The sequence below is a fragment of the Gasterosteus aculeatus genome, chromosome 18 (assembly GCF_964276395.1).
Source record: "Gasterosteus aculeatus chromosome 18, fGasAcu3.hap1.1, whole genome shotgun sequence".
Taxonomy (NCBI): Eukaryota; Metazoa; Chordata; class Actinopteri; order Perciformes; family Gasterosteidae; genus Gasterosteus; species Gasterosteus aculeatus.
Genome location: NC_135706.1, coordinates 13,112,535 through 13,137,114, shown reverse-complemented (window position 1 = coordinate 13,137,114; position 24,580 = coordinate 13,112,535). Strand labels below are relative to the sequence as shown.

The following is a 24,580-nucleotide window of genomic DNA, read 5'->3' as shown; positions in this document are numbered from 1 at the left end:
CTGACCCGGTCCAGACTTGACCGGAGAGGGTGACGGGAAAAAATAGAGGAACCACCAACCTGGTGAGTCAATTCTGGGGGCCGCGGCGGGCGGGGCTGCTGCTTCTGTTTCCAAATGGGACAAAAACTACCCGAAGAGCACTCAACCACACTCACACACAGACAAACACACACACACACACACACACACACACACACACACACACACACACACAGACAAACACACTTCACACTGTCGAGTGGATCTGTTCTCTGAGGCAATATCTGGACTCTAAACTGGTTTTCATTTTGAAATTCAACAGTTTAGAGAGCAGAGGCCTTTTCTTCGAGCCTTATATAACATATATACGACCCATTGTGGTTGCCATACGCCCCCCCCCCCCCGGAATCATTAGAAGGGTCACAGAGGGTCAGACACTTTCCCTGAAGAACAAACAAGTAAAGCGTCTCCTTCTGGTGGGTTTTTACTGCACTTTTTAGTTGTTTTTATTCTGAGAGAAAATCCAGAGACACAGAAGAGCAGATCCTCTTCTCTCCTAACCTACAAAACCTCTGGAAAATAATGTGAAACTCATATTTTGTCTGTCTGTTCCATCAGGAGAAAAAGGCGTAGGGAGGAAACTTGGCCTGCTGCCTTCTGGCTGTTTCTTTTCTTCATCTACAGCGATGGATAGATTCTCCAGCTATGGTGCCTCCTGGTGTAAAAGAGATCACACTACTTCTGGGTGGAGGGTTGCTCCACCTAACCCAAACACCGGCCCTCTTTCACGGTTCCTTTCTCTTTAGAACGTCTTCCATTCCGTGAATTAACGGCATAAAAGAGTAAAAGAGTTTATAGAGTTAAAAGACTCTTGTTTCCTTTCAGGGAGAAAAGCTTTATTGTACTATTTTAAGTCTGTTTCTCTATCTGACTTTAAGCCACAAAGTGCTACTGCTTTGGACCAAAACTAAAAAGCTCCTCTCGGTAAATTAAATAAATACACAACGTCATCAATCAAGAACGGTAAACTGATCAAATCCACTTTCAAGCCAGTTCACAAAACACACATTGAGGTTTTTCTCTGCGTGATCCTTTATTTATTCAAACTCTTGTGAGCAGCGAGAAGAAGAGCGAGATGTGTTGGGTGACAGAGAGGAGGGGTATAGAGCGGAGGCTTTACCTGGACCCTGGGCCCCGGAGGAGGCCATGGAGGAGGCCAGCAGCAGCGCCAGGAGCGCAGCGGCCGCCGGAGACGCTCCGCTCTTCATCTTCAGCTCTGCGGCTCAGTGGCTCATGAAGAAGCTACGAGGCGGAACGCAGCAGGAGGTTAAACCCTTTCCTCTCTCTCCTTAGACATCAGCAAACATCTGCAAACATCTGCCCCGTGGCAGCCTCGGGGCTTCACGAGACCCCCGAGGACACCTGCCCCGTGGAAACCATATAGACATATTTCCAACTATTGTAGAATGTACATTAACAAATAAAGTATAAAAATCATAAACTTAAGAGCTTTAAGCAAGAATAACGAGGATTTTAACACACTTTGAATTTGCAAAATTGTCTCCTGTTTTCCTTCTGAAGGAAATGTAACTCTGCTGCAATTACACCCCAAAGTTTGGCGTCTTAAGAGTGCTGATGAGGTAACGTTGCGCCCGCTGTAACGGACAGTCTTCTTCCCAGAGCGCCAAATCGCCGGCGTCGTGCGCAATTACGCAGCGCAAAGCCAAAGTAAGCGTCCGCGCGTGACTTGTGCCTGGTGACTGAAATATGAGGTTACGTGTGGCAGTAACGCATCTTGTAAAACCAACTAAACTATTAAAGTAATAATTCACCTCTGAGGGAGACGCGAAGAAGCAGCAGCCGGATGTCTTTGGGTTTGTCTCCAGAGATGAGTGTCTGCTGAGGGGATCGGGGTCCACTGGAGGTCCGGGGAGCTTTTCCTTTTTTTTTTTCCTCCGCTGGTTCCCGGACGCGTCGGCGAGCCTCTTTCCAAGTGGGAAAACTCTCCGAGCGACGCGCTACTTAACAGGGGGGCAGATCCCAGCCGAGCTGTAACCACAGCCCCAAAAACCATGTGCAACCTCCGAGAAAAACACGCACACTCGCGCGCGCACAGTCGGAAACTTTTACATAGTTGTGTGCATTCCTTTCCGGTGATGGAGGCGCTTCTGTGCGTCTGGCCACAAGGAGACAGAAGTGCACATCTGCCTTTTTTTCTGGGGGGGCTAACCCTCCTTTTCGGGAATCAATGGGAAAATATGACACAGTCTGGCAGACCTCAGGAGCCACAAGTCTTTCCCTGCTGCTCGTTCTCTGTTTGAATGAATCATTCCGGTTATTGTCGGCGACGGAACCAAAGTGTCGCACAGAAGCAGCAGCTGCACGAAGCTTTGGATTTATGACAATAAAAAGAGGAGACGAATAGAGACAACGAGTCAGCAGAATATCTGGGACCGGGGGTCCTGTTCAGGGGCCACTCAGCCAGCTAGCTTAGCTCACACACAGTCGGTACGAAATGACATCATCGTTAGTCAGCTTCGTTTGGCCTTTGTGTGTCATCAAAGTCACAAATGATTCAAGGATTTGACTAAAAGTGATTTAAAACACAATGCACGGCCAAGTGACCACGATAGCGCCACATTAAGCAGAGCGCCAGCAAACCGGCGCTCTGCTGACACCAAACCGTGTCATTGTGTCCCCAAATCACAAAACACAATCTTAGAAATGTGTTAAAGTGCATCAACATTAAAAATGTATTAAAAGCACCTAAAAAATGTGTGATCTGAGGCTGAAAGTCTGGATGGTTAAACTCTGACTGTTGCGCCTCCTGGTGGACGAGGGCCCTCAGCTGGTTTACTCGCCATCAACCAATCGGAGGCCCGTGAGCGAGACGCGTTTGGGCGGGACGTATTTAGGCGGGACGCGTTTGGGCGGGACACATTTGGGCGGGATGCGTTGCCGGGCGCTTGGGTTGCAGACCGATAGCGGAACAGGCCCGAGGGCGCCGGCTCTCCGGCGTAAAATTAAAACTGACAGCAGAGAAGAATTCACCTGAAATGAGAAGACGACGACGACTCAGGAGCAGCAGAGATCGTAACGTGGACAGATTGATGCACTAAATGCTCGCATGGAGGCCAGCTTCCTCTTTGCAAACATGACAGAAAAAAAGCCTCGTTCAGAGAGGAAAAGTACATTTCTGAAGTATATGACACGTTAAAAGAGATTCTATTCTATTTGGGGATGCTTTCACATGTCTTCTCGTATGCCCTCTGCCTTAGACCAGAGGGAACAGGTGTGCTGCAGTCCCTCTAGAGTTCATGGGTGGACAGAATAGAAACACCTTCCAATAAGCCACAACCCCAATAAACCCTCGACTGCACAACTCCTGTGTAATTAGTTTGCCATGTAGAATCATAAATCTGTATTGTTTCATTCACTGTACTGTTTTAGATCTACTGGAGTTGAAGTCTTAATTATTGATCATTACATTTTCTTTTGCTTTATAATTTCATATTAAATTATTAAACGACACAAACGTGTGACTGGATGCAACAGAAGTTTATGTATTTTGAAACACGTATGTAAACAAATGAAGTGTTCAGACATGTTTTGGTCATGAGAGGTTTTTATTTAATTGATCCTCAGGTCATCAGACAGAGCGCAAGTAATAAATATTGATCCCGTGAACGTGAAACAATATCTCATGACAGGAGACACAAGGAGGGTAATCTTCATCTTTTTTACACAATATAAAGCAGCTGGCCGACGGATTCAAGTTGAAATGGAATTAAACCGCTGAGGAGGCGGAGTTATTTCTTCTGAGGGAACGCCGCCTTCACCAGCTCGTAGACGACGAATCCAGCTCCTGGAAAAAAGGATTATTAACCATTAAACTTCACTAACTATTAAAGCTAATATATGAACCATATCTTACAAAACAGTTCGTTTAAAGTATTGTTGGTTAATAAATGAATTGAAAGTGTTTTTTTACATTCCAAAAATATTTCTTATTAAAATTATTTAAAATGACAGTATTGACTGAGAATCATTTCGACAAAGTGGATACAGGATAACAAGCAGCTTCACTTAACCTAAAAAAGAAGAGTAGATGAAATATTCTGAGCTCAAGTTGAAGGAGCATGTCTTCTGATTATTTTTTATAATCTATTAGGATATATTTATAGGCCCCAAAACAGAGGCGACTGATCCAGGTGGGTCAAAGGTCACCAAGTTCCTCCCTCAGACGTCAGCTAGCTAGCTCAACCTTTAGCGGTCCGGCTGTGGACCTGAAGGCTCTCGCGTCCTCACCCAGAATGGTGAGCACCATGGTTGTTCTGTACAGGATGGCGTCCCCGGGGCCTCCTTTCAGGTGAATGGGCAGCCCGTTGTCCTCCTGCAGGGGACAAACACCTCCAGGGCGTTAGGACAGAGCCTTCACACTCCACACATCCTCCTCGTCACAAACAAACAGTTGTTGCTTGTTGTTGCTGCTGCAGCCAGCAGAAAGACGTTTGAGCCCCGTGGTTTATTATTTTAAATGATCACTTGTACCACGAATCAGCAGGTTTTCAGGAAACTAAAATATGAATAATTTGAAGTGTGCGTGGTAAAAAAAAGAATACATTACTGGGAAAAGTTAATTAATAACAGATTCAAAAGGACTTTAACACTGTTCTCCTCATTTGTAATGAGATAAATAAATACCCCTACAAGACACTTCCTGAGTAATCACACAAGGAAACATTTCTTGTAAATCAATATTCAACATTAGTTAGAAGCACAAAGTAGGATGAAAATAAAAGATACAATATGTGCTTGGTTTCATCTCAGGTCACTTAATAAGGGATGTTTTATGTTAAAGTAGCCTCATAGAGCGGTTTATGTGCGTTTTAAATCACATGGTTATTTTACCTGGAACATCTTCTGTTTCTGCGGCACTTTGTTCTCGACCTGCCTACGTGCGCAGCTGGAGAAGGTCCTCCGCGCCACCTGGTGGAGAGCCTGGGGACAACAGGGGGCCATGACGTCAGCACGCAAGAGGACGCGGGCTTTACGCAACGAAACCGCCTTTAAATAGTTACGTTAGGTGTACTTTTACATAACGCTGTAGGCATGTTAACGATTACAAAGATGAGATTACTTTAGAAAACTAGCACGGAAGCTAAGCGTCATGCTAACTCTTCCGGCGCCGGCATCTTAACGTCACCCGGCTTTGACCCTTAGCCAGGGTTGTAGCTAGCGTCAAGTAGCCGCACTTTGCTTTTCTACCCCCATGTTCTTGGTTGCACATCTACGTTATTAGTCAAATGCTATTTGTGCTGGATACACGCAACGTTTAACAGGCGAATAAACTCACAAATATGTGTCTGTTCATCTTTATAGTCCGTCCGCGGTCGCCTCTCACACAAGGACACAAGGTAACTGATTCCGCTTTCGGCTTCGCTTTCTTCTTCGCTGATATTGACTGTACTTGTGTTGCGCGCTCTGCTGTCACATCCAGTCTTGAAGTGGAATTACATCCTTTATTTTAAACGGTTCTATTCGGTTCTATTCAATCCGTCTTTTTTTTTACTGCTCCTTTAACTTTGTTTTATCTATATTTTACATATTGTATTGTTCTGGGCCTTCCTAGCAGTATTTGTTTGATCTTGTTTTTATTTGTTCTCATGTTTCATCACTTTGTTGTAAAACACTGGAAAGAAATGCATCTTTATGTATTAATCTATAGTAAGTAATACAAATAAACTCAAGTATAAGTAGAAAGTTGATTGACTTTTAAATAGCCCTTTTATTACTGGTGTTATGTTAGATTAAATATCTGATATACTTCTTCCAGTTCTGTTTATGGGATAAAACTGTGGCTACATAATGCATACAAGCTGTTAATAGAGGTACAATTCTCCCAAGAAATGACATTTATTTACATAACATTATAAATGTCACGTGTTCTTCCTTGTATCCCTGGGTAAAACATGAAATAAATAATAATAAAACGCCTCAGTCAGAGAAAGCGGTTTCAAATTTAAATGAACCATTTATTCATTTAAAGCAACAACATGAGTATAAAAAGAAATCAAGTGGTTCACTGAATTGCAGACAAATCTGGATAAAATGTACTAAAAGAATATAAAACAAATATTTTCACGGTGCACATTGAAAAGACGCAGCATCTTCTTCATCACAAAGAAGATCACAGCAGGACATTGAATCACATGTACGAGTCACATGATGCCGTGTTGATGTTCTTTTTGCATGTTAACAACTAAAGCCACGACAATGTGCACATCTCCAGCTGACTGCAACAGAACACCAAACATTTACTCAGATAAATAATAATGATACTTTGCAGACTCAGCGGAGGCTTGCTTTTAGTTTGTAGGCGGCCCGACGACATCAGGCACAAAAACGAGCTCAAGAGTCACATTTACACCTCGGCTACCCAGCATGCACCGCTCCTGCTCACGTCGACCAGCTCAGAGACAATACCCCCATAAAAGAGGCTGTCAGAATTACATACATATATGTATATGTATACATATACATAATATATATTACAGTGTGGTGCGGGAGGTAACATTGAACACCTTTATGCATCAACAATAGCGACCATACCACAAATGCAGAGGTTCAGTAGCATACAGCTGTTTACGATAATTATAATAACCCTAATAATATTAATATTAACATATATTTTAGTTTAGGTATCGGATCAGTGCAGGAAGAGGCAAAGGCCTCAGAGCAGTAATGTGTGTAACTGTAGGACGTAAACGTGTCCTCAGGTGCTGCAGTTATCTCACACAGCTTATTATTATTATTATTATTATGATGATGATTAACGAAGCGCTGCCAACGCCTCAGTTGGAGATCTCGGCGCCGTTGTTCCGGTTACCACACTTGTGGTGGATGACGAGCAGCACGACGCCCAGGAAGAAGCAGACGGAGCCCACGGTGATGTAGGCGATGCCCAGGAACGGGTTCTTGCCCCCCATCCAGGAGATGGTGCTCAGGATCATCCGTTTACGGCCCTCGAAGCTGCGGACGGGGTAATCTGGTTTCAACCGGTTTAAGGCTTCTTTGTGGGTCAAAATGACACTTTTCATTTTTTTTTTTTTTCAGTGCAAAAAAAAAAAAATCGAAATGACGACAAAGTTGAGCTGCTAACGACAAAGCAAAGAATAATACATGTGTATGACTGCGTTCTGTGTGTGTGTTCGCTTGGTTTATTTACAGCTTAGCTTTTAAGATACTTTAAAATGTTTTAAGTAAAGTGACTTTAAGCATTTGGAACAGCGCTCTATAGATTAAATGTATTATATCATTAATTATGTTTAAATGGCGATTTAAAGTGTGTGCTTGTTGGAGCTATTCTGTGAGTCGGGTATCTGGAGTTGTATTATTTACTGAAGGGGTTTAAGCAGCAGGTGTGAGGTGACGTCAGGTGACGCACCTGGAGGGATGTTTGCTTTTTACCACAGTCGGAGAAATGAACACCATGAAGAGCAGAGCAGACTGTTACAAAGCGACTGAAACGGAGCCTCAGAGGCCTTTTAACGGAGGTTCTGTGAAGTTCCCATGAAGGATACTGTAGACCACCTCCAGGGTGTAGTTCCCTCGCGGCAGCGTCGGCACCATCTGGCTGCTCTTGCCGATGATGCGGTAGAGCTTGCGGAAGGTGGGCAGGGCGGCGGTCCTCATCCACACGATGAAGTCCTCGTTGACGAAGCCGTTGTTGCTCTGATCCGAGTCCAGCTCATAGACGGGCCGGCGCCAGTTCAGCGGCTTCGTCGTCCCTGAAACAGAGAGACGGTCCGAGGATGAAGAGCGCGTAGAATCCCTTTTGTAAGCGTTGCTTAAAGCCAACGACCAGCAGCCGCCGGCACCTTGAAAGACGGCCGAGAGGTTCGAGTCGACGCCGCCGGGGTTCCCGAACTTGACGTGCTTGTCGGTCCACCAGGCGATGCCGGTGGTGCCGAGGAGGATCTTAACGCTGGTGCCGTTGGGGTCGTTGTAGAACAGCTCCAACGTGTCTGCCCGCCAACAACAAAGGAGGCGTGGTTAGAAAGACTTTGGGCCCAAGCGACGGGCCGGGCCGGAGCGGGTGGCTCACCGTTGAACATGCTGTTGGCGATGGCGCCGCACGGCGCTATGGGCTTGTTGTTATGGTAGGCGTACGGCTCGCACTCCTTACTGGGTTCCTGTGACGGAGGAGGAGGAAGGGGAAGAGGAGGAGACTGAAGGTTAACAGCACTACGTTATGGCCGGACTCAGCTGAGGTTAAAGTTTCCCAACTTTCACGCGGGCTTGTGTCTTTTATTTTGTACAAACTCCCGTTCAGCAATTTCAGAACAGCAGCCTGTGACCTCACACACGTTTCACCGCGTGTCGGTGACCTCGTCCGTACCCGCAAAGATTTGAGGTTTCCGTTCAGCTGGCTGTCGTCTCTGGACTTCACGTAGCGGCGGTGATTCTGGTAGAAGTTGGAGAGGCCGTAATACACGTAGACGTTGCTCTGTTGGTTTAAAACTGTCTGAGTGAACACTTGTGATACAGAATACTTGTATTATGATATAGAATACTTGTGATGCAGGGATTCTCACCTCGTACGGCTGCTCCAGGTAGAAGGGTACCGTGCACGTGCATGGGCTCGTGCTGTTCCAGCTGAAGTTCTGGGAGCAGTTGAAGCAGGGACTCGACGTGTCAGCCCCCGTGTAATCGATCTGTAACACAAGAACGATCACAAAATGTCAAGACGACAAAGTAAACATTTCTTTATCCGTAACAAGGCCGCAGCCACGATACAGATGAGTACAGAGAACGCGGTCACGTGCGTGTGTGGTAAGGACATGGGATCAATACTACTGATTTAGTTACTACATTAGTACTGACAGGTATTATAACCAAATTGATGACCAATGCTTCCCGTTTAGTTACCGTCAACAACAACAACAACAACTGTAAAAACGTGCACTTTAGTGTTTCCATAGAGAGGACGATGACAACGTTTTGCAAGTTAGATGTTGATTGTACTAATGAAGTTAAAGCTGAACGTCGGCCACATCCTCGCCGAATTTACCGGCCATGCACAACGATTCAGGAAATATTCATGTCACGTTACAAACTAAAAGAAGACGTCCAGATATGCAAGATTAAGCTTAAATGTCCAAGTATTGCACGGAATTCGGCGTGAGCACCCGAACACACCTCAAACTCCTTGATGTTGTTTGACGTCACGAACAGGCCGATGCCGATGGGGATGAAGAGGAGGCCGATGATGAAGAAGGCGGGCAGCACGGTGCCCGCGGTGAGGATGGGCTGCCAGGCGGGCAGCCGCTGCTGCTTGAACGCGGTGTTCTCGGGCTTCTTGCTCCGCAGCACCGCGCCGCCACCGGGCCCGGTAACGGTGATGTGTCCGTCTTCGTCTTTGGCGTTGTAGCTGGACGCCATCATTGTTTCGCCCCGCGTGAGAGCGTCGTCGTTGTTGTTGTCGCTAACTATCACCGGCCGACTTTTATCACGAAAGCGGCAGTTAGCAGAGCTGCAGCGGCCGCTCCGTCAGGAAGTTAACAAAACAAGGAAGCGACGCGGTGACGTCAATGATTTAGTGACGAGGGGGGCGGGGATGGTGCCTTCAGGTGCTACGGGGAATATCGGAAATATGGCAGATCAACCGATGACCCATCGAAAAAGATGTATGGAATACTGTATATATATATATATATATATATACTTTTTTTTTGAGAATATTCCAAAATGTGTCTTTAAATAGGTAATATGCACTGAATCTTGTCTGTCTTTAAATTCTATCCCCTGCCCGAGTACTTTTCTAGATATTCAGTCCTGTTGATATTTCCAACTGGAGGCATTAACAATATATCTTGTTTTAAACGAAATATTTACAAAGACTGGTTGTTAATGCTGAAAGTTTTTTTTATGTCAGATCATCCACTGTTCAAAGTTCTGTCCGAAAAAATACAGAAAATATCATTTCAATTTAAATATTTTTTTTCATTGTTTTTTATTTTGGGGTTTTCTAAAGAAAACAAAGCGCAAATCTCCAAATTCTTAAGTGCCTTTATGTGTTTATGATCATAATATGGTGCCAACACAAATGCATTTCTTATATACACTACAAACCAACATGCCATTTACGTTTGTGCTATTTTCCATTCACATTTTTTATTATCTGTCTTTAAATTTAGACAAACACAGTTTTCAAAATTCAACAGAGAGACTAATAACAATACATCATGCTGTGTTTGTATGTTGAGTGCTGCGGAAAAAAACAGTCAAATCCCTCCTGTGTGTTTGCATACGAGGCCGATAAAGCTGATTCTAATATATGATTCTATTTGTTAACGGCAGTATATGTCAATGGTAACGCTGCATGCAACAAGTGTTTAATTGCAGCTGTAGAGCAGATTATTGATAAATCCTATCATCTATAAATTGGCAGCGCACCAGACTCCTTTAAAAAATCATTCATTTTAGTGATTCTTCACACGTCAGACCTCCGTACTGTCGAGTCAGTGGAGCTGAATCTTCCGCTTTAACTTTCTTGTGACCGCAGCGTTGTCAGGTCTGCACGCTTCCTTTGGAGCGCTGAGATGTTTCCTCAGGAGGCTCGTCATTCCGTGAGATGTAGATCCCATGTTGATGCCTTCAGGTCTCTTCTCGTGACCTCTGGGACCTCAGCTCAGTGGACCTGTGGTAGAGAATTACAGCAGGTGTGTCTCCTCGAAGGCCTCGTTGTGGTCTCATCTCCACTCAACGCACACATGTTAGTATCAGCTGTTGATGCGCTTTCACACAAATCGGGTTGTTAGTGGAGCTGTAAGGAAGCAACAATTATCTGAGAAACAATCAGTGAGAGAAAAAGAAAAAACGGTTCATGTGATCCTGCTCAGATCTGTGATTTCATTTTATATTTAATTTTATGAGAAGGTGATACAGGATGAATGTGTTTCACTGATTTCATGCTGAAAATCGGAAATCTGAAAAAAACGTTTTGAGTCGAGGTTTTCCTTCCTGATGCGTGTTCGTGAAGTCGTCCGTCAGAGGGCGCTATGATGTCATCCAATAGATCTAATAGCATAACGAGCGGTGCAAACACAGATGAGGAGAATCATCAGCATCTCAAACAATCGTTCAGAGATTAGAGCTAGGTTCTTCTTTCCTGAACCATCAAAAAACAGATTAAAACAGCATTAGGCACCAACAGGTCAAATTAGTTCACTGAAATCCCCAGAATGCATCATTTCTCAATCATTAATAATTAAAGTAATTAAAATGTCCCTGGTCATTAGCATTAGTCCATCCAGTCAACATTGACCTTGATTGATATAATCATGTTATACGAATGTGAAATGAAAGCCAATGTGCTGGGTAGCCTCAGATCACATCATAAGAAACACAAGCTATGAAGGAGTTTGTTTAGCAGCGCGGGTTAATGTTATGGAGGTTTCCTGAATCATTTCTTAAAACAAAGCTCACAAACACACCGTGAACAAATGACCACTATGAAGCATGGAGGTAAATAGCTTTTATTATTTAAGCGCCTGTCAAAAATATGATAACGTTGAGACAAACAATTCACAGTGACTGGAAACCTCCTAAAGCTGCTGGTGGAGTACAAACCCAACCTAGACGACAACAACAGCAAGAGGAAGATAATCAAGTCCTGCACTTGATTATCATTATATATCATTATATCATTATAAGACTCGTGCACAGAGATGCTTCATCTGGGAATTCAGAGTAACAAAAAACAAAACGAAGAAAAGAAAACCTTGCAACGACCTTTCAGTTTCAAACTGAAGGCGAACTTCATAAAACTTGGAGTCCCATCTGATGTCGCCTGTGACTTATGTGGCGTCGAGCCGTTGCCATGGCACTCCCACCCCCATAACCCCCCTCAGCTCTTGCCTCCCGTTGCGGGAGGCGGGCCGCACGCCGCCGACCTCCTCAGCTCGATTTTCATCGATTGGCTCTCGGCCCGCGACTCTAACCTGGTCTCCGCCCTGCTGCTCGGCTTCGTACCTTTGCACACCGGGATCCGCGTGGCGGCGCTCCGGGCGGCGTGCGCCTCCAAACCGGGCTGAAGAACAAAGGAACAGCACAAGGTTACTTCAGAGAGAGGAGACGACTCCAAGTGATGGAGAATGGATCGGACGCGAGGGGGAAGGTTAGCTCCTCTGTTAGCGTGGTTTAGCAGTTGAAACTACCGCGCCACCGAGGACACGCCCCCTGACTTCACTATGAAACATTTCAAAAGCAACTGCAGCGTAAAAGAGTCGCAAAGAAAGCAGTAAAGATCTCACCGCTGATTGCGTCGGCCTGGAGGTCGGCGAGGCGACGGGCGTGATGGTGATGCTGCTCGACATTTTGCTCTGAGTCGCCACCGCTGTCGAGGGTTGGCGCGGCGAGCGGAGCACCGTGCCCGTCGACGACTCCCTGAGGGTCTCCGAGGTCCTGAGCGTCAACACCGGCCCGCTGCAGCCCTCCGAGGGCCTCTTGAACTGCCGGCCCAGGTGGATGTGGATCTTGTTGTCCTCCGTGGTGACGATGTTGCCGTTGTACTTCCTGAAAGGTGGGGGTTGCTTCTCCGGGGTCACCTTGATGTGACCTTCGGCCACGGGCGCGCCGCTGACCGCGGTGATGGACACCGGCGAGCTGTTGGTCCGATCTAGAGTCTTGGCCCTGGAGATGGCGGTTATGGTGACCGGGGATCTGGCGCGGTCGAGACCCCCCGCCGGCTCGCAGGCTCCGCCCCCCGGGGCCTTGTTTGCGGGCTTGGGGACGATCGTGATGCGAGGCTTCTGAAGGCCGAGAGTCGGGATGATGGTGGTGCTGGAGAAGAAATCCTCGGCCCGGGGGCTGGTGATCTCCAAGGTGGCGGTGCTGTTCTGGTGATCCGGGGTCACCCGGATGTGCAGCGGTTGGCCGGAGCGGGTCATCTCGGGCGGGTGGAACAAGGACGCCCCTCCGGTCTTGTCGGGGGCGGTCTGTGTGAGCGTGATGGCCTCCTTCTTCTTCATCCAAGGAATCCAGGATCTTTTCACGCCGAGTTCTGCCGAAGCCGGAGGGTACCGCTCAAGAACCGCCGGCTTTTTAAGACCCCGCTGTCTGAGGTTGCTCATCAAGTGGTTTTCCTCCAGGACGGATTTCTGGATGAAGCCCGCCGCCGTCTCGTCCTCAGCCGCCTGGCTCGCCATCACGTCCGTCTGCACCGCGGTGGAGGTAACCGGGACGTCCAGCATCCTCTTACCGCTCACACTGGGCCTCAGCGCGCGACTGTACCGCTTGGTGGCCTCCAGCTCCTTGGTAAGATTGGCGAAGTCATGGCTCATGCTGATCTTCTTCTCTTCCTCCCGCATGAACCTCTGCTGGAGGACGGAGTAGTCCGCCTGCAGCTGGGAGAGCTGGTCCTCCTTGTTCATCAGCTCGTGGATCTTCTCCTTCAGGGCCTGGACGTCCGCCTGCAGCTCCCTGGTTTTGGCCTCCTCCATCTTGCAGCGGGTCCTGAGCTCCGCCTCTGGACTCGTGACCTCGCCCTTCTCTATGGCTTTGTTTCTGGCGATCTGACTTTTCATTTCTTCCAGCTGCTTCGAGAGGGAATTGGCTTTGTCCTGCTCCCTTCTGAATTTCTTCTCCAATAGATCATACTCATCCTCGGTCTTCATCAGATCTCCTTCCACCACCTCGAGTTGTTTGAGCCGGCTCTTGAGTCTTTCGATTTCTAGCGTGAGCTCGCCTACTTTGTTGTCTTCATCTGGTCTTCTGTTGTCCTCAATGGAACACTTCCTCTGAATCTCTCTCTTTGTCTCCTCAAGGTCATCCATTCTTATTCTCATACCACCTAGCTTGATATTCAGCTCCCCACACTTTTCCTCCTCACTTACAAGTTTGGCTTTCAACTCATCTTTCTCTTTGACGAGTGTCGTGACTCTGATCTCCATTTCAGATTTGAACTTGAGAAGCTTCTTGCTCTCCTCAATCAGCTTCTCCGTGACCTCTGTGACCTTGCCCTGCTCCGCTTTGAACATCCTACTCAAATCAGCACTTTTCTGTTCTTCCTGTTTGAGTCTCTCCGCCATGTTTTTCCTCTCATCGACTAGAAGGACCGTGAAGGACTTCAGCTTCATCAGGTCGTCTTTGAGGACCATTTCTGCTTTCTCAAACTTGACCTCTGAGCACTCTAAGTCCTTCAACCGAGTTTTCACCAGCTCCAGCTCGCCAGCCAGATCCTTCACAACTCGTTTCTCTTTCTCCATGTCTGTGTGAAGTTCAGAGCACTGTGATTTGCTCCTAGTGAACGACCGCTCCAGTTTCTCCAGTTGAGACATCTTCTTCTGCAGTCTGTCCACCTCCAGCCTCATCCCCTTGCTGTGGTTCTCCTCCCCTTGCAGCTTTTTCCTCAGCTCCCTGCACTGAGTCTCCGTTTTGGTTATCTCCTCATCCTTGCACTCCATCTCCAGCACTCTCTTCTGCAGATTCTCCAGCTCGGTCACCAGAGACAAATCCCCGCACTCCCCTCCGCTGATCTTCTGCCTCAGCTCCTGCAGGTCTTCCTCAGCCTTGAGCAGCGACTTGTTGCTCTCCTCCAGCTCTTCAATCTGGCGGTCCAAGCCCGCCAGCTTCAGCCTCAGCTGTCGGCTTTGGGACTCTTCCTCGGCCAGTTTAGCCGTCGTCTCCTCGTGTTCCTGCGCAAACCTGGCCGCTCTGTGCTCCAGCTCGGCCTCCAGAGCGAGGACCTTCTGGACGTCCTCCTTGGCGGTGTCGCTGACCTCCGCCAAACGCTGCTCTTTCTCCTGCAGCTTCTGAGCGAGGTCCTGGACCTTCTGGCTCTGCTGGTGGATCTGTTCGATGTGCAGCTGCCGCTCGTCCACCAACATCAAGGCGAAGGACTTGAGCTTAACCAGCTCCGCCTGGACCTTCTCCAGCCTCCTGCTGTGGTCCTTGTCCTTACGAGCCTGGTAGGCCTTCTCCTGCTCCAACAGCCTTTTGAGTCTGAGAAGACAGAAGAACACACGACAGATGATCAAAATTCTGAATCCATTTCGTATCCAAAATGAGCACGCAACGCGAAAGCGCGCAAACTCAGGCTGGCTTCAACACACCGAAACACTGGGATGAAAAGTATGAGAAGCCCCGCGGAGCAGCCAGCAGAGCTACAGAGTCCAGATTGCAGCTGGTCGATGTGTAACTGATCTCTGCGGGAGTCTGCTGCAGCGTCCCCTTCTGACACGCTCACGTGCTCAGACACACTAACAGGTTTCAGATCAAGTGCTCTGTGACTTTAAGACCTTCACAACTGTGTCCAACTTACCCCGAGGTTGGGGATGCACAGGTGGATCCATGCCTCTTTTTTTAAGCCAAGCAGGAGAAAAAACACGCTGGAGTTCCTCTCAAAGGAGCGGGGGCCTTAAAGCCCCATCACATTCCAACACACACCGCCGATACAATGAAAAAGCTGGATGTGGTGCTGGATGATCCACCCCTCCATCTGAGGCCAGACAGGCCCTGACCTTTGAACACTGAGGAGGAGGAGGAGTTCAAGCTGCTCTTCCTCTTCCTCCCCTTTTGTTCTTCCTCTGAGCAGCAGGTACGACATCAGACGCGAAGACACTCTTAAGCTCACAAACACTTTCCTGACGAAAAGGACGCTCCGAAAGCCGTCACCGTTTCCATGGAAACCGAGGAACAATACAAGGCGGGAGTTTTTTATTTTTGGAGAGGACAATGCCAGACCTTTCTCATTATAATACTAACGCCCCTCCCCCGCCTCCTTTTTCGTGCAAAAATACAGAAGGGACGTGGATGTAAATAAGTCACATGATGTGTGTGAGGCCGCAGCTTCGGAGCAAAGAGCCGTCAGATGCCGAGGCTTCCATCACGTCTCCAGATACTTTTAGACAGAAATATCAGCGGGGCCCCTCTTACAATGACTACTTGGTGGCTTAGATACTTAAATATTAGTTAACAAACTGTCGTTATGATACTGTAAGGTCGAACACCAAATCAAGGCTCCTTGTGTTCGTTAATTCATTATGCACTAAACATCAAATCAGAGCTACATTGACCTTCATTATCTCAGAATTACTAAGAAAGGACGTCTGGAATGGGAGACCAAAAACTAATGTCTAATTTCTAAATGCTAAGTGGTGTAAACTATAATGAAACAGCTCCAGTAAAGGTTCTGCGCAGTAACATCTCTGATTTTTGCAGCTGGTTTATAACAAACTTTCCCTGTGTGGTTGTATTTTGCTTGTGACAGTTTGTTATTCAAACAGGGCGTCTGCTGGGAATGACATCACCCTGGACTCATTCATTGATGACATCACTGCAGTCAATCGGCAGGCTGACAGCAGCGAGCGGGAATGTGGCATCACAGAGCACGGTGAAGACGGGAGGGGACATTTAAAGGACAATCCCCCCCCCCCAACTGAAGAATCTACCAAAGCTGGAATCGGATGGGGCTGTTTTAACATTTAACATTGTTATCTTCTCATCTCCAGCACTTTTTATATATTATATTATTATATGTTTATTTCCTTAAGTCTAAACCAGAATCCTTTGAAAGAAGCCGTGAGCAGAATCTTGTATTCAACCTTTACATCTGCAGCGATGTTCGCACTGTGGTGTTGTTAACCATTAACCAACCATGTGGGCTCTGGACACCGCCTGTCGGTGAGTGATTGTGTGTGTCGCGATGGCCCCCGGGGGCCTCACCTTTCCCTCTCCTGCTCCAGCAGCTCGGTGAAGTCGTCGCTCTTGTTCATGAAGTCTCCGTGTTTGCGTTTCTCGTTGTCGAGCTCCGACACCGTGCGGCGGTGGCATTTCTCCGCCAGCAGCAGCTGCTCCAACATCCGTCTGTACGTCTCCTTCTGTTTTTCCTGCAGACGGTCCAACTGATAGGGGGGGACACATGACATTAGCCACGGCTTGAGGGACCACGAAGAGCAGAGAGGCTCTTTCCACACGCTCACACAAAGGAATGGATTAGATTTAACCGCCAAAATAAAAGCTTCATTTCTAGTCCAAGTTCTGTGGAATCTTATCTGGCATTGATTATAGCAGCAGTGGAAGTATTCACTTCATTTACTGCAGTAAAAGTACAAATATCTGTGAAAAACACTCGTTACTTTACTGAAGTAAAGGTGTAATGAGCAGAATGTATTAAAGTGGCGCTCTGACCTCGGCCATGGGCTTCTCGTACACGTCGGAGGTGCTGCGGTTCTTCGGGCCGAGCAGTCCGTCTCTCTGCAGCGCCTGCAGGGGCTTGGTGGGGGCGGCCGAGGCGTACCGGGCCTCCAGGGCCTCCGGGCCGGTCCGGTCCGACTTCAGCAGGCCGATGATGTCCTCCCTGGCCTGCGGAGAGACAGACGACACTTTTAATGCGGATTCTGGCCTTTTGGTTTTACTTGCTTTAAACGTCTTGAATGTTTTCACAGCAACACTCAGACATCAGCTGACATCATCACAACATGATGTCAGCGATGACCTCATAAACCCGCATGGGTGTCCATGCGGGTTTATGAGGTCATCGCTGACATCATGTTGTGATGATGTCAGCTGATGTCTGAGTGTTGCTGTGACATCAGCTGCTTCTCAGAGACAGAAAAGCAGCTCTCCTCCACCAGAGGGAGCTGTTTGCTTCTCCCCTTCACCAAAGAAACCCCAAGCGCCTTTGATGTTATCTCAACTGTGACGTCATCTCAAGGTTGGGATGTGTTTGGGTAAAAGTGGTGATGTGTTTGGTTAAAGACGCTGTGGGTTTGGCCAAAGGTGGTGGTGGGTTTGGTTAAAGTGGAACGATGATGTGGAACCTCTCGGGGGCTTTCAGATATTCTGCTGGGGGACTCAGGTGCGTACCTGAACCTCTCCCTCCATGATGCCCAGCAGGTGCAGCAGGTCGCTCTTTGTCAGCTTCCTGCTTTCGGCGGGTTTCCGAGCTTTCGCGGTCCTCCCGTCCTTCTCATCCAGCTGCACTTTCATCCTCCTCCTGGTGAGCTCCGCCTTGTTCTCCTCGTCCTCCTCATCCTGCTTGGCGAAGCCTTCGGCGTGCTGGATGTGTCCATTGTCAGGACCCTCCACGGTGCAGCTCCTGGATCGCATATTCTACCTGTGAGTACAGGGAAACAGTAAGAAGAGACCAAATCCTCATCACCCCACAATCCAACGTCCATGTTTTCTGATCCCTTCTCCACTGAGCTGATCCAGGACCAGTTAGAAGTTCCTCACAGTGACTTTAAAGTACTTTTACCACTTTGGGACGACTGCCACTAGCTCACACTTAATTTAGCTCGTAGAAGCCAAACAAACAATGATGAAATCGACAGCTGGTCCGCTGGTACTGGGTCAGGGACTGAGATGGGGGTCCCGACAAAGGAACGAGTCTTCTGGACAAACCCCCCCCAGTGCAGCAGGTCTGGCTTTAAGCAGGCTGTGACTCAACGGGAGAGAATCCTGGCAGTGAAGGCGTAGCAACCGCGTTACCGAGGCCTGTTATTAATAGATGCCAAGCCCCCCCCCCCACGTCACAACCACAGTCCTCACATTTTTAACGTCAATTGGGGGCAATTCGACTTTGACTGCATTTATTATAATGTGTCTTATAAGTTAGACATATATAGTTAGACAGGTCTTCCATACATGGATACATGTTGGAACCAGAGAATTAGTGTTAATGGATACATCCATCCGTTAGGCTGTATTAGTGTTCACATTTTATATTTAAGAGATTTCAAAACCTGGAGAGCTGTTGACATTTTATCTCGCTAGCATTGCTGTCGACCCCCCCCCTCCCCACGTGGCTGCTCACATGCAGAATTTTAGCTAACATGCTAACGACATACTGGCGTGACTCAGCTGTGATTTGTTGTTGTTGTTAGCTGTAAACAGGTTAGCATGTTTCAACGCAGCGGCTCCAGCAGTTAGCACGTAGCGGTAATTGGTACATCGCCGGCCCAGTTAGCGGCTCATCCTGTCAGGTTTTAATCATCTGTTTAGAGGCCTGATACGCCCGAATGCATCGTCTGTCCTTTGCCTATATTTACGAGCCGTGCAGCTGTTTGTTTGGGGAAATTTTATGAAGGGGTATTTTTAGGGTCTCCCCATTTGTTGTTGTTCAGAGTCCAACATGGTGGGGGCTGGGGGAGGTGTTGGGGTGGGGGGGGCTTTTACTTAATGATCCCGCAGAATGCCTTAATCACCATTTTCCTGTCTCCTTCCCACGTCTGCACAGCAGCAGTTGTTGTGAATAAATATCCGCTGCCTGTTTAGCGCGCTAGCTAGTCCAAGGCCTCACAGTTGTCAACTAAAGAAAAGGTCACGAGGGTTCAATCCCTGAACACACACGAGCAGCAACTAAACATCCGCCGGGGTTTATGTTTCCCTGTTGTCCTTTTCAGCTGATGACGAAATGATAGAGACATGTCCCGCGTAAATTTAGATGTCTGACCTCTGACCTCTGGAATTGTTTTTGATGCATCGTTAGACATCAGTGTCACGATTAAAAGCACGAGTGACATCTGTCGTGTTGGTGTTGTTCAGTATTAAGATGGAATTAGAGAACATTAACAGGTAACAGATTATTTTTGTAATGAAAGTGTTTGACTTAGTTGTATTCTGGTCTAAATTAACATTGAATTTGAATGTTTTGACGTTAAAAAAAAAGAAAAGAAATTCACATCCGACCGGTTTCACTTCGGGTATTTGGATTTCTATTTCGGTATTGGAGCGTTTTAAATCACAATTAAAGATCTCTTCGTGGTGGAAGCAGTAGGCTCCATGATGTGAAACTGTACTTATCCCGGATCCGCCGCTGTAACCCGGTCAGTCATCAGAGGCACGAGCACGTTAGCAGAAGAGGGACAACTGAGCCAAAACTGAAATGACATTGTGTTGTGTCTGAGGAGACTTGAAACTAGAGATTGAGACCATAAACTCGTGTTTACAATGTTTACTGAGGATATAAATCCAGAGAGAAGTAGAGTCATTTTCTCATAGACTTCTATGGAACCAGAGGAGTCGCCACCTTCCATGTATGTTTAAATGACATATAACATTTGCATCATATGACACGTGAGCATGTGATCGGCTGGCGTTTGGACACTTCATGCAGCTCACGCGCATCTCCTCTCTTCTACTTCCAGTACAGCAGATGTTTTATTACCCAAATCGCCCAAATCGCCGCTATCAGCAGCTACACACACAGCCTCCACAAAACAAACATGGTGAGAAGCAACCGTTTCGGTGGGAAAACTCCACCGGGCAGAAGGGTTTTTCTGTTCTGTCTGGCTGAGCTCAGCTGGCAAAGAGCCACTGAGTGTTTATTTCCATCCCGCCTGTGAAGCGGAGTGAGAGGAGGCCACCGGCTACTGAGGCCGCTGGATGAGAAGCAGGCGTCACGTTTCCATCGAAGGACGTGTGCAGGACGGCGGAGCGGCTCGGGGTCACGGGGAGGTCAAAAGGTCTTTTGAAGAGTCTCGGTTCGGAGTGAGATCATGTGTTATGTACAATGCTATTAAAGCTGAATACAGATTCTCAACTTCACCGTTGAGCAACATTTTAACGGGATTGAACTGAATCCAGGCCTTTTCACACGTCCTCACAACCACAACGCTAACATGCTAATGCTGAGGTACACCACTCCACTATGTTTAGCATCTTAGCATACTGCTACACAGCTGTCACCAGCCAAGCCGAGAAACGCTATTGGTATTTGCTCATTTGAAAATATTTGAATTCAAAATGATGGTGGTGCTGGATGAAAAGGTCAGACGGATTCATCCTCCTGGGACCATGAACGTGCATTTTAGCATTTCAAAGAGTCTCACATCACAGGATGGATCCTCTTTAATAACATCAGTCCATCCAGCTGGGTGTGCTTGATGTAGTGACCCTGACAGCCGAGGCTCAGGTTACCTTCACTAGCACCCACAACAGAACAATCATAAGGGGACAGTTTCACCCGCTTTATTAAAACGAGCTGCTGTACAGTGTTCATTGTACCATCATTCTTCATCATCCTGTCAGAGCTCTTTGTATTTGAGTTCTTTTTAGTAGAATTCTGCCTTCTTTGTTTGTCGGCTATAATTTCTTTCCCGTAAATGTCCCACCATGACTCATTAAATCAGACACTCCTTTCTTTGGCACCCTCTATAGAACTCTATAGAACTTTAACCGTCGGAATAACACTTAAAAAAAATAATATATATATATATATATTTTTTGTGATATATATATATATATCACTGTATATATCACTGTGAGACGAGTCGTCTAATCAGCCAGTTTAGAGGACCAGTCCGGAAAGCTGACGTCACCCCGACAGGCGGCCGGGCGGCTCTCACAGGCCTCTCAAATGGATGAAGCATGAAGTCACTTCCCTCATAAACTGTGGGAGTACCGAGGAGGGGAGGGGGGGTGTCAGCATATCATGAGAGTAACAGACCGCTGCTGGTTTCGTGTAATTTTAAAGTTTAGCTCCAAAAGTGCTGACGAATCCCACGAGGTTTGTGGTCGGCTTCGTCGAAGTGAGAAATGACTCATGAGAGGAGAAGAATCCTCCCGAGGAGACTCGCCCCCCCCACCAGGCCAGCAGCCAATCTGGAGAGCTCACTCTAATGTGCCTTTTATTTAATTGTGTGACAACGAGCAGGTTAGCATGCTGGGTTGCATTTACATGACAGCTCAATTAATTTAATCTTAACATCACAAATTACGTTTCAACTTGAGTGAAATAAAACTCTCTCTGTATGAAGGAAGTTGGTTGTTCAGCATTCTGTTGGAAAACTACCCGCAGGATGCTAAATAACTCGTGGTAAAAACAATAGAGGAAAAGCAGCTATTAATGGAGAGAAAAGGTCCCAGGAGATTTGGCGGGGCAGAACATGCTGGGTACGATAACACAGGCGAGGTGATGTTGACTGTTTGGATTGAATCAAATGGGGAACATTTTCCATGTTTCACTGACACTGGGCAAACGGTCCCGATGTCACAGGTTCGATTCCCTCAGAGAGTCTTTGAGCTAAACACGAGTCATTCCCAGCAATAAAAGTCTAAAAAGATTTACTGATCAAAAGGTTAAATGTGCATGTTTTTAGAATCTGTCCCCCCAAAAAACAACATGAGCATATTTTTTCACCAAATGGCCGATGATGAAGTATGTTTCATTACATCTTATTCTAGTCTCTATTGTAAATATTGTGGACAGTATTTTCTATTTATTCTTTCTTGTCTGTTTTTTTATATATTTATGCAATCTTACTTTTAGTCTATATACAGTCTGTACACATATGTGTGTACAATATACAATATTTTAATGTATTTCTTTTAGTTTATATCAGGGTTTTTTTCAATTTAAGCTTAAGCAAAACCCTTGAATGTGTGTGGTTCATGGTACCCTCAAGATGAACCTGAATAACACAAAACAGCACAGAATAATTAGATTTGGATTTATATAAATATAGTTCATCCTCAGGGGCACATGAATATCTCACAAAGGAGAACATCTGTTCGCTCCGTTCATAATTAGTCTGTAACGTGATTAAGCTCATATTTATTAATCAACATGTACCACACAAACAAGATATAAACTTAAATAATAAAGTATTTAAAGCGTTAACTTCAAAATTAGGTAGTAAGGAAGTTGATGTTGTGCATTAGTGACTACAAACTAGTATAGGAATATCTTATACGTATATTATTAAAAGAAAAAACTTCAAGAAGAATCATGAAGGAATTGTTAAATAATTACAGAAATAATAACTTGGGAGCATCTTTACCTAAATAAATATGCATAATGTAATGTAATGTAATGTAATGTAACTATACTGTATAATGTATATAAATGTTTAATCGGACTCCTACTAGGTAGTTCTACTTTACTTAAGTACTTTCCATTCCCAGAAGGAAATATGACGAATGTTGTTTTTAAATAACACTGATTGATTTTTATGTTTTTCTCACCAAACATCATCTTGAAACTAAATAAATAAATTCTACAAGCTGTTGTCAGATAATATTTAATACTTTACCGTATCAAATTATATTATTAACAAACCCTCTCAGCGCTGACATCATCCATGTTTATTTATTATGTTGCTCCTCGTGTAACTAAAGCTCTTTAAATCATTTGTTAATTGATCTTGAAATGAAGCGGCTTGTCTCACCTGATCTCAGCGGGTCAAAGGTCAGCTGCTGATCCAAAAAAGCCGTTCAGGGACAGTTCGTCACGACATCACTTAGTCCCTGAGGTCTCTTCTCCTTCTCTTTCTTTTCCTTCCTTTTCTTCTTTTTCTTCCTCTTCTCCTTCTTGCTCTTCTCCTTCTTCTCCTCCTCTTGTCAGAGTTGGAGGTGTGAAGCTCGCTCCTCTCACAGAGTGAAGCTCTATATTTAACAGCAGCTGAACTGAGGGAGGCTTTAACACAGCTGACGGCTGAGCCCCTCCTCCTCCTCTCCCTCCTCCTTCTCCCCTCCTCTTCCTCCTCCTCGTCCTTCTCCTCTTCCTCATCTTCCTCCTCTTTCACCTCCTTCTCCCCTCCTCTTCCTCCTCCTCCTCCTCCTCCTCTTTCTCCTCCTCCTCGTCCTCCTCCTTCTCCCCTCGTCCTGCTCCTCCTCCTCTTCCTCCTCCTTCCCTCCTCTCCTCCTCGTCATTCTCCTGGTTAGAATAGGTATAATAAATGAATAATTATCGATCATTGTCATTTTATCTTATTCTATTGTTGCATAACAGCGTGATTGTCACACATTTAAGACCAAATACTTTTCTTTTGTTCATTTTTGGACAAATGATGCCGTCTGATAAATCTGATAATAAAAAGGATATTTCTAAATAAATTTACATATCATATCATTGATAAATTGTGTACATTTTTTTATCTGCATCTCAGCTGTGAGTAAAAACACACGTGTTGTCTTGCTTTCCTCTCATAATTACAATGTATTTATTTTAGAGACTTTGCAGTGTGGTCGGCCCCTAGTGGCCGTACCAGAGAAGACGCCGTGGTGACAACGAGCCCTTTAAAAAAATGACCTTTGACCTTTGCTTGATTTTCTTTTACCATTATGATAAAGAACTAAAAGGTTCACGTTATTCCGTCCCACAAGGAGAAGTCCGAGGATCCCCAGGATCAGGATAAGACATCCGAGGACCATGAACATCTGTCCTGAAGTCTATGCCAATGATGAACAATATCAGAATTATCATTATTTTGTAATAGATTATTTAATACGGAATTTTTAATAGAAGCTCTTCATCTCATCATAGCAAATAATAATAGCATAATGCATACAATACATTTATTTATTTGTCAAGATTTTAGTTTAAAATGTAGTGCAGTGGGATTTAAATGTCTGCAGTGACATCATGATGCTGATGGTTTTGATTCATTCATTTCTATGAGAAGCAGCGCCACCTCCAGGTTGTTGTTCACCACTTGCTTTTCTCTTTGTCTTATAATAAATGGTTACTTCTTCAATACGATATCTCTGATTATCACAGGATCCTGTGAGATTAAATAACACATTTATTATAGATAATAAATAATACATATATGTTGAATATAAAATATGTCCATTGGGATTTAGAATTATGTTA

General features: G+C 45.9%; 4 protein-coding genes across 11 annotated transcripts in view; all 4 read right to left on the bottom strand.

Moving 5' to 3' along the window:
- col12a1b (collagen, type XII, alpha 1b) overlaps positions 1-2,190 on the bottom strand; it is a 60,348-nt gene extending 58,158 nt beyond the window's left edge. For 3 of the 4 annotated variants that reach the window (XM_078093390.1, XM_040160972.2, XM_078093389.1), the window contains exons 1-2: positions 1,812-2,190; positions 1,160-1,281 (exon numbers count right to left, since the gene is read on the bottom strand). In XM_078093390.1, coding sequence (XP_077949516.1) covers positions 1,160-1,247 — 88 coding nt within the window. In that variant the 5' untranslated portion in view covers positions 1,248-1,281; positions 1,812-2,190. Of the gene's footprint in view, positions 1-59; positions 181-1,159; positions 1,282-1,811 lie in introns of those variants that run through there. The other variant, XM_078093391.1, reaches the window with a different exon arrangement.
- Positions 2,191-3,586: 1,396 nt separating this feature from the next.
- On the bottom strand, positions 3,587-5,486 carry LOC120808240 (cytochrome c oxidase subunit 7A2, mitochondrial). Its single transcript, XM_040160971.2, has 4 exons — positions 5,336-5,486; positions 4,891-4,980; positions 4,288-4,372; positions 3,587-3,844 (listed from the first exon to the last, which is right to left on the bottom strand). The coding sequence occupies exons 1-4, from the start codon at positions 5,351-5,353 to the stop codon at positions 3,789-3,791; spliced, it is 249 nt and encodes an 82-aa protein (XP_040016905.1). The 5' UTR covers positions 5,354-5,486; the 3' UTR covers positions 3,587-3,788.
- Positions 5,487-5,993: 507 nt separating this feature from the next.
- LOC120808239 (cell cycle control protein 50A) lies at positions 5,994-9,601 on the bottom strand. The gene is made up of 7 exons (XM_040160970.2): positions 9,181-9,601; positions 8,577-8,696; positions 8,381-8,488; positions 8,087-8,174; positions 7,860-8,006; positions 7,563-7,769; positions 5,994-7,027 (listed from the first exon to the last, which is right to left on the bottom strand). Exons 1-7 carry the CDS (start codon positions 9,424-9,426, stop codon positions 6,834-6,836), a joined length of 1,110 nt encoding a protein of 369 aa, XP_040016904.1. The 5' UTR covers positions 9,427-9,601; the 3' UTR covers positions 5,994-6,833.
- A 433-nt stretch (positions 9,602-10,034) lies between these two features.
- Positions 10,035-23,364, bottom strand: LOC120808361 (filamin-A-interacting protein 1-like). 5 transcript variants are annotated; one of them, XM_040161242.2, is made up of 7 exons: positions 23,154-23,364; positions 17,851-18,100; positions 17,173-17,346; positions 16,708-16,886; positions 12,297-14,985; positions 11,985-12,073; positions 10,035-10,681 (listed from the first exon to the last, which is right to left on the bottom strand). In XM_040161242.2, exons 2-7 carry the CDS (start codon positions 18,091-18,093, stop codon positions 10,639-10,641), a joined length of 3,417 nt encoding a protein of 1,138 aa, XP_040017176.2. In that variant the 5' UTR covers positions 18,094-18,100; positions 23,154-23,364; the 3' UTR covers positions 10,035-10,638. The 5 variants fall into 5 exon arrangements, with proteins under 5 accessions (XP_040017176.2, XP_077949548.1, XP_077949547.1 ...); XM_078093422.1 differs by having other exon boundaries at positions 12,016-12,073; XM_078093421.1 differs by lacking the exon at positions 10,035-10,681 and adding an exon at positions 11,504-11,618 and having other exon boundaries at positions 12,016-12,073.
- Between the last annotated feature and the right edge of the window lie 1,216 nt (positions 23,365-24,580).

Excerpts from the sequence above, each read along its gene's own strand:
- LOC120808240 (XM_040160971.2), bottom strand. Across the intron at positions 4,373-4,890 it reads AGAAACAGAAGATGTTCCAG|GAGGACAACGGGCTGCCCAT; the intron begins GTAAAATAACCA and ends TGTCCCCTGCAG. Across the intron at positions 3,845-4,287 it reads CATGGTGCTCACCATTCTGG|GAGCTGGATTCGTCGTCTAC; the intron begins GTGAGGACGCGA and ends CCTTTTTTCCAG.
- LOC120808239 (XM_040160970.2), bottom strand. The coding sequence starts at position 9,426 with ATGATGGCGTCCAGCTACAACGCCAAAGACGAAGACGGACACATCACC. Across the intron at positions 8,007-8,086 it reads CGCCAACAGCATGTTCAACG|ACACGTTGGAGCTGTTCTAC; the intron begins GTGAGCCACCCG and ends GTTGGCGGGCAG. Across the intron at positions 7,770-7,859 it reads CCTCTCGGCCGTCTTTCAAG|GGACGACGAAGCCGCTGAAC; the intron begins GTGCCGGCGGCT and ends TCTCTGTTTCAG.
- LOC120808361 (XM_078093420.1), bottom strand. The coding sequence starts at position 18,093 with ATGCGATCCAGGAGCTGCACCGTGGAGGGTCCTGACAATGGACACATC. Across the intron at positions 14,986-16,707 it reads CTGGAGCAGGAGAGGGAAAG|ACTCAAAAGGCTGTTGGAGC; the intron begins GTGAGGCCCCCG and ends CTGTCTTCTCAG. Across the intron at positions 12,074-12,296 it reads CCAGGCCGACGCAATCAGCG|CCCGGTTTGGAGGCGCACGC; the intron begins GTGAGATCTTTA and ends TTTGTTCTTCAG.